Source organism: Orycteropus afer, unplaced genomic scaffold, assembly GCF_000298275.1.
Source record: "Orycteropus afer afer isolate SDZICR_OR568_19922 unplaced genomic scaffold, OryAfe1.0 scaffold00235, whole genome shotgun sequence".
In the NCBI taxonomy this organism is placed as follows: Eukaryota; Metazoa; Chordata; class Mammalia; order Tubulidentata; family Orycteropodidae; genus Orycteropus; species Orycteropus afer.
The window spans coordinates 5,390,762-5,399,121 of record NW_006921822.1 but is presented as its reverse complement, the minus strand read 5'-3'; the positions used below and the strand labels follow the sequence as shown (position 1 = coordinate 5,399,121).

Below are 8,360 nucleotides of genomic sequence, written 5' to 3'. Positions count from 1 at the left end.
TCACACAGAATGTACAAATACAGGTTGTGGACCAGATTTAGCCTGTAGGCAGCAGTTTACTGACCCCTGACCTAGGGGAGTATTTCTCAGATTACAACCACTAGAATCTCAGTACTTTAGCTTCTAAGAAGTACTTTATCAAATAAAACATAAGGTATAAATTCATGGAAAAGAGTAAAGAAGTGGTTATGGGTCTTTGGGAGAAAACCTTACCACTTCTTTTGGCACATAAGCGTAACCTTATCCTCCTTTTTCTAATGTTTAAATTTAGGTATGAAGCCTATTCATGCTGCAGACAAACAGCTGCTTATAGTGGCAAATGCCCACATGCATTGGGACCCAGAGTATTCCGATGTGAAACTCATCCAGACCATGATGTTTGTCTCAGAGGTTAAAAACATTCTGGAGAAAGCCTCTAGTAGGCCTGGCAGTCCAACTGCAGATCCCAATTCCATCCCGCTGGTGCTATGTGCAGATCTTAACTCATTGCCAGATTCAGGTATTTATACTACCATTTCCTCTTTGCTTTCAGTTTTGCTTTTAGTTGAAAGACCAACTAGCTCCTAACTTTTGAGTAGAGAATTTCTTTTCTAAATTAGGGAGCATATCAGTCGGAATCCACGGGATAGGACATGGGATAATTGAGATTTCCCAAGGTGTGGGCAGGGTTAAGGGAGACCAAAAATGAATGATGGAATATTCTGGCCACTAACTGAGCTGGGAACTCTTATTACCCCTATGCCTAAAGGGGAAAGTAGTGGGAGCTATTAGCAGGATTTAGAAAAATAGTTAGAGCTGTACGAGAGGGCCATGTAATGGGAGCTGTGGCTCTAAATTGAGGGATGTAGATAATTTGTGGCAAGATCTCCTGCCACAGGTGCCAGTGCCACCCATTGACCAAACCCAACTAGAAGCCAGAAAACAGGGATTTATAGTTGATGCAGTAATGGTTGGTCTGCTGAGGCACAGAGTGCAGTGGAGAAGGGTGATTTTGAGGGGCAACCAGAAAATAGTCCACATAGGTAGTTATTTAGTTTAATAACTTTAGCAATTTTTAAGTGAATTTATTAAAAGGTAATTGAATATTGATATTAGGCACAAAGAGTGATTAGAATTCTTCTAGGATTTCACGTTTATCCTTTAGCTCCATTAAACTGCTTTTGTCCTAATTTATGTCACTTCGGAACGCACTACCATCAAGTCAGTTCAACTCATAGCAACCCTGTAAGAAAGACTAGAACTGTTCCATAGGGTTTCAAAGGCTATAAATCTTTTATGGAAACAGACTGTCACATTTTTTTCCCGTGGAGTGGCTGGTGGCTTCTAACCACTGACCTTTTGGTTCACAGCCGAGTGCTTTAACCGCTGCAGAACCAGAGCTCCTCTTCCATCATTTAAGACCCACTGCCATTGAGTCAGTTCTGACTTACAGCAACCTCCATTGGGTTTCGAAGGTTGTAAATCTTTACGGAAGTAGACTGCCTCATCTTCTTCCCGCAGAACAGCTGATGGGTTTGAGGCACTGATTAGAACTTTGCAAAACATCACTTTTGTATTTTAGACAGTAAATTTCAAATGTAAAGCATTAAAGTGTATACTTTTGCTATTAGCAAAAGGTAGGAGCTCTGGTAGCGTAGTGCCTAAGGCACTTGACTGCTAACCAGAAGGCTGGCAGTTCAAACCCACCAGCCACTCCCCAGAAGGAAGGTTGGGCAATCCTACTTCAGTAGTGATACTGCCTCGGAAACCCAAGGAAGGGCCCCTATGAGTTGGGGCCGACTTGATGGCAAATAACAATAACAACAACAAATTAGCAAAAGGTATTCTAAATTTTGTTTATTACTAAGTTTTTTAAAGTGTTTAAAATAGTAACAGTAAGTACATAGGAATATTCATAAAAGCTACAAATATCTTTGCTTTTTCTTCTTAGCAAGTAAGTACTGAAATTATTCTTTACAAATGTTTGTCTTCAGTTCCTAACCCAGTAGGCACCTTAACCACATCTCTTTTCTGAATCTTTTTTTAGTTTAATTATCCTCAAGGATCAGAAGTTTTCTTCCCATCTCATTTTATTTGTTTAAGCCAGTTACCTGTGATTTGGCAGCACAGCATAAAGAGTTGACTCTGGAGCTAGATTGTCAGGATTGGATCCTAATTCTGCTGTTAATTAGCTTGCAGTCTGTGATGAAATTCCTTATTTGGAATAAGGGAACAATAATTGTATTCACCTTACAGGGTTGTTTGTGAAGTTTGTGTGTAAAGCATTTTAGAACTGTGCCAATCATAGAATAAATGCTAGATAAATGATAGCTCCTTTTCACTTGTTCACAATACTGGCAGTGACTCATCTTTTAGATGACTAATGATGATAATAATGAAAAACAAAACAAAACAAACTTACTGCTGTTGAGTCGATTTTGACTCATAGCGACCCCTTCTTTGATTTCTGAGATAGTATCTCTACGGAAGTAGATTGATTGCCCAGTCTTCCTTCTGGGGAGTGACTGGTGGCTTTGAATTGCCAGCCTTCTGATTAGCAGTCAAATGCCTTAGGCACTGACACTTTTTTCCCATTTATTTACTCAGTGAAAGCAGTGTACTTTTTTTTAAAATGCTTCTACTCTCTTCTGGTTTTTAGACACATCTGATATTTTTGGCCAAGTAGAATATCTCTATCATAAAATGTTCTTTGTAGTGTCAGACTGAGAAATCTTATTCTAACTCAAAATAATGATGTTATGTGCTTAGCTGACAAGAAAAGTTGAAATGTTGAAGACACAAAATCTATTTTATAAATGATTTTTTATTATGTATGCTGTATTTCACGTATTTCCCAAGTTGATTGACTGCATAGAATAGGAAAATAATAAAGAGATAATGATTTGGAATAATGTTCTACAAACATTTAACAGTAAAGACCTACCTGGTGAATTCCACCCTATCCCCTGGAAACTATCATTAGCATGAAGAACCATTAAGAAAATGAAGGAAACTCATGCCTCACCTTGATAGTTTGTTCTGAAGTAGGCAAATACCCTACATTCTGTTATCTTGAACCATGTAAGTTACTAATTTATGGTTTTCAACAAACAAAAAAAGTAGTTTCATATAGTTCAACCTAGTGAAACCATTCTGAACCTGGTCTGACTCCTAGAGATGGTTCTTGGATATAAAGCCTTGTGGACTCAATGCTAAATGGTAGTATTCTTTCTTCTTCACTCCACTAGGTGTTGTAGAATATCTAAGCAATGGAGGAGTAGCTGATAACCATAAAGACTTCAAGGAACTAAGGTACAATGAATGTCTTATGAACTTCAGCTGCAATGGAAAGAATGGAAGCTCAGAAGGGAGAATCACACATGGCTTCCAACTGAAGAGCGCCTATGAAAATAACTTGATGCCTTACACCAATTACACCTTTGATTTCAAAGTAAGTGGCAGTCTCTGGGCTGATGTAGAAATTATTTCAAATATAAGCATGTGATAAGTGTAAATTTTTCATTTATGCTTGATTGTATAATACCCAGAAATTTTTGAATTCTCAAGATACTGAGTTTAAGTATGTACCTAAATGTAATGAAGTTTGTTAGGTTTGCGGTTATTGTGGTGTTGAGAATTCTTGTTGAATCCTTGTTTGCTAAATTTCAGATAATAGTGATAATAGCAGAAACTTTAAAAATGTTTATTATGTGCCAGGCACTATTCAAAGCACTCTATGTAAATTAATATAGTTAATCCTCACCTGTCTGTACCACTTAGAACTTTCAGCAAGAATCGAATTAATAAGTACCCAATGTAAGAAAGCTCACCTTGGATGAATTTTTGTAGTATTCCCTCAAAAATTTCTTAGTGCTTTCCACTGATACCTCATTTATCTTTAATACTTTCTAGATTGCTTTTGGGGGTGGGGTAGAGAGGGTTGTATTGAGGGTCTATTTTACATCCATTTATTTATACTAAAACATTCCCAGACAGTGGATGATGATGTTGTTGTTGTGTGCCATCAAGTCAGACCCAATTCATAGCAACCCCTCCTTGGGTTTCTGAGGCAGTTATCACTACGGAAGTAAATTGCCCAACATTCCTTCTGAGGAGTGGCTGGTGGGTTTGAACCGCCAGCCTTCTGGTTAGCAGTCAAGTGCCTTAGGCACTGCGCTACCAGGGCTCCTAGACAGTGGATAGCTCCATCTTAAAAAGGGAAAAGAAATAAATTTTAGCAAAATCAGGAAAAAAAAAAAAAAAAAGGGAGGGCCAGAAGACCTATTATTCAGAGCCAGCTATACTTGAGGAAGATTGATTATGGTGGTTTTTCTTATTCCCCTCACAAATTTTCTAATCACTTTATCTATCTGTAGCTTTTCTTTCATTTCTCTATATAAGTTTCTTGCCTTCAGACACTTACACTAAAATCTTACACTATTCTGTAAAAAATTGTAGATGTTAGAAAGTGGTTTTGTATAAAAAGAAGCCTAGAGGAAATTTAATAAAATAACAAAGGAAATTTATGAAATGGGCTTTTTCTTTTCTCTCTCTCTTGTTTTTTAAATTGTGATTTGGGTGAAAATTTACAGAGCAAATTCACTTTCCATACAGCAATTCACATATACTTTGTCTCATGACATTGACCACAATTTACCACAATGCAACATCTCACCTCATACTTCCTCCTGATAGTTACCTCTTCCCTATCTCCATACCTCCATGCACTTCTGCCCCCTGAGCTGTCTCCTTGTGCATAAGCAGCCCTTCTTTCTGCCATGATTGTTCTCTCCAAGGAGTGTATCTACCTCAGGTAAATGTTCAACTCATATGCCTGTTTATTGTTTGGCTGGAAACCATAGGCATGGGTTCAATTCCAGACCTGAAGGAAAGCTAGGGGCCATAGTCTCAGTCTCAGTGGTTCCACCAGGCTCTATTGGACTAGCAAACCTGGTCCCCCCTTTTTATTTTTCTCCAAATGATTTTGAGTTTAGTTCCACATTGTTCTCCCTCTCTATCAAGGATCTCCTACATAGATCCCCTACCAAGTGGTTGACAGTAGTAGCTGGGCACCATCTAGTTCTTCTGGTATCATAGTTGTATAGGCTGCAGATGGAATGGTGTACCAGTCACTAGGACTGTTCCCATGAAGTTTTGGTTTTCTTCATTCTTCTTTGCTCTGGATGAGGAGAGACCCATCATTGCATCTAGATGGCAGCTTGCAAGCTTTTAAGATCCCAGTGACTACTCACCAAAGTAGGAGGTGGAACAATGTTTTTGTAGTATGTTATGCCAATTGAGCTTGATGTCCTCTGCGACTCTGGTCCCGAGCCCACAGGTTCAACTGCTCAGTCCCTCTGGGTAGCTGGCTGTGACCAGTCAGTGACTACAACCTTACCCCTTGTTACCTCTACTATACACCTGGGAATTCAGATCATGAGCATAGACTTATAGGACCATTGTCTACCAACCCTAAACATGTTCTTGGGTACACTCCCCGCTTCATAGACATACCTAATAGTTCAGCCTGTCTACCCATCTATCCACCTATATACCCATGTTTGCCTTCACTGACAATGCCATACTATATAAGCAAAAGGGTTCATTTTTGTTGTCTGTACTTCCCACGTACCTCTCTATGACTTTCTCTTCCTCAGTGCTACTATATTGAATACTCACATTTGGTACGTTGCCCTTCTCTTCACCCAAATCAATACCAAAATGTATCTAACAGTGTTCCCTCCCCTCTCCTCCTACCCCTGGTAACCAACAAAGAAAATGTCCTTCTATAGATAAACCTTTCCTTGACTTTTACAATCGCAGACTAATACAATATTTGTCCTTTTGTGATTGACTTATTTCACTCAGCATAATGTCCTCCAAGTTTATCCACGTTATGCAGTGTTTTGCAGATTCTACATTATTCTTTAGGGTTGCATAGTATTCCATTGTGTGTATGTACCATAGTTGGGTTATCCATTCCTCAGTTGATGGACACCTAGGTTGTTTCCATCTTTTGGCTGTTGTAAATAGTGCTACAATGAACAATGGGTGTGCATATGTCTGTTCTTGTCATGGCTCTCACTTCTTTAGGATATATACCTAGTAATGGAATAGCTAGGTCAAGTGGTATTTCTAGTTCCAACTTTTGAAGGAATCACCATACTGTTTTCCACAATGGTTGTACCATTTTACAGTCCTACCAGCAGTGTATGAGAGTCCCAATCTCTCCACATCCTCGCCAGCATTTTTTATTTTCTGTCTCGTTGAACTTTGCTGCTAGTGCTGAAGCAAGATGGTATCTCGTTGTTTTGATTTACATCTCTCTAATAGCTAATGATCGTGAGCATTCTTTCATGTTTGTTGCCTGCTTGAATATCCTCCTTGGTGAAGTGTCTATTTATGTCTTCTGCCCATTTTTTAATTAGATTGTTTGTCTTTTTTGTTATTGAGGTGTTGGAGTTTTCTATAAATTCTAGAGCTAAGTCCCTTGTCAGATATGTCATAGCCAAATATTTTTTCCCAATCTGTAGGTTCTCTTTTGACTCTTTCGGAGAAGTCTTTGGAAGCACATAAAAATTTAATTTTTAGAAGGTCCCAATCATCTGATTTCTCTTCTGCTGTTTGTGCATTTTGAGTTATGCTTGATAGTCTATTTATGCCATATATTAGGGCCCTTAAATTTGCCCCTAGTTTTTCCTTGAGGAATTCTATAGTTTTAGGTTTCACATGTAAGTCTTTGATTCATCTGGAGTTAGTTTTTGTGTATGGTGTGAGGTGTACAAATCTTGTTTCATTTTTCTACAAATAGATCTCCAGTTTTGCCAGCACCATTTATCAAACAAACATTCTCTTCTGAAATGGGCTTTTTCACATCTCCAATAAGCTTTTTCCATTTTTAGTACTTGTGAGCCCCTTTTCTGAGAAACAAGTAGCAAAAAAGAGAAGAAAAATTCATGTGTTAATATTATTAATCAGCTTTTGTCATCATCAAATGAAAGAAAAAATTACTTAGAAGAAGTTGAATCTCATTTAATAGTCTTGCTATTAGGGTGTATAATTCTATCCAGTCATAGTTCATTTTGTTGAAATCACTTATATGTATTAATGTGCCAATAAATATTTAATAATCAGCTTTCTGGGAAAAATGAGCCCTGATTTGTAGTGTTTGCTGATTTCTATGGTATACATACTCCCAATGTACCAGATTTCAAGCTACCAATATAATGTCACTGGATACAGAGTTGGGAAGAGGTGCTAAGAAGGCTGATACAAGCTGGCTCCAGCACACCACTGCTGTTATGCAATGTACGCTTAAAGGAAAAACTCTAGATTCAATGATGCATAGTTTACTGTGGGTTAAATCCTATTCTTGTGACTATAGTGATAAATAATACATCTCTGCAATTATAACCTAGAAAACCTATAATAAAATTTCCTAAAGTAAGTGCTCAATAATTCTGTAATTATTATTGCTGTTTGATATGTGAGTAGGTGAAAAGACCAAATCATTTTGAGGTCCCTTGAATTTTTCAAAAGGTTACTTTTTCCTTTCTTAAAGCAGAAATTAGAGATACAAAATTTGGAATATTAATGTAAGCCATTTCCTCCGTCATTTGTTGATGGCAGAAATCTCACATATGTTAATAATTGAGTGAAAAATCTTACTGAACCATTTACATCACGTAAAGAGGTACAGTTAAAGAATCAGAAATGCCTAGCTCAGAGATTTTTTAATATCTGGATGTATGACATGGATTGATGGAGAGAGCAATAAATCGGTGTGAGAAAGGCATGTAGGAGAAGATAAATGTGTGGGCTGGAAGGGAGTGGGAAGGGAAAATGGCTAGACAATGAACTAAGGGGCACAAATCACCAGAGAGAATTGAGCCTTTAGTATAAGTAACAGATTGAACTTTTTTCAATTTTATATGAAGAATTTTGTGTAATTAGTGCTATATTAATATTGAAAGCAATATTGAAGTAAAAAGGAATTGCTGTTGTTAGGTGCTGTTCAATCAATTCTGACTCATATTTACCCCATGCACAACAGAACAAAAACCTAGTCCTGCTCCATCTTCATAATCATTGTCATGTTTGAGCCCATTGTTGCAGCCCCTGTGTCAATCCATTTGTTGAGGATCTTCCTCTTTTTGCTCACCCTCTGCATTACCAAGGATAACGGCCTTCTCTAGGGACCAGTCCATATTGATAACATTTCCAAAGTATGTGAGATGAAGTCTTAGCATCCACACTTTTAAGGAGCATTCTTCTTTTTTTTTTTTTTTTTCTTAATTGTGATTTGGGTGAAGATTTTACAGAGCAAATTCACCTTCCGTACAGTAGTTCACATAAACTTTGTCTCATGTCATTGACCACAG

General features: G+C 37.7%; 1 protein-coding gene across 1 annotated transcript in view; it reads left to right on the top strand.

Annotated features, from left to right (window-relative positions):
- Positions 1-8,360, top strand: part of CNOT6L (CCR4-NOT transcription complex subunit 6 like) — a 97,499-nt gene that overhangs the window by 79,458 nt on the left and 9,681 nt on the right. The window contains exons 9-10 of the mRNA XM_007949050.2: positions 272-499; positions 3,228-3,430. Of these exons, the coding sequence (XP_007947241.1) occupies positions 272-499; positions 3,228-3,430 (431 nt within the window). The remainder of the gene's footprint in view (positions 1-271; positions 500-3,227; positions 3,431-8,360) is intronic.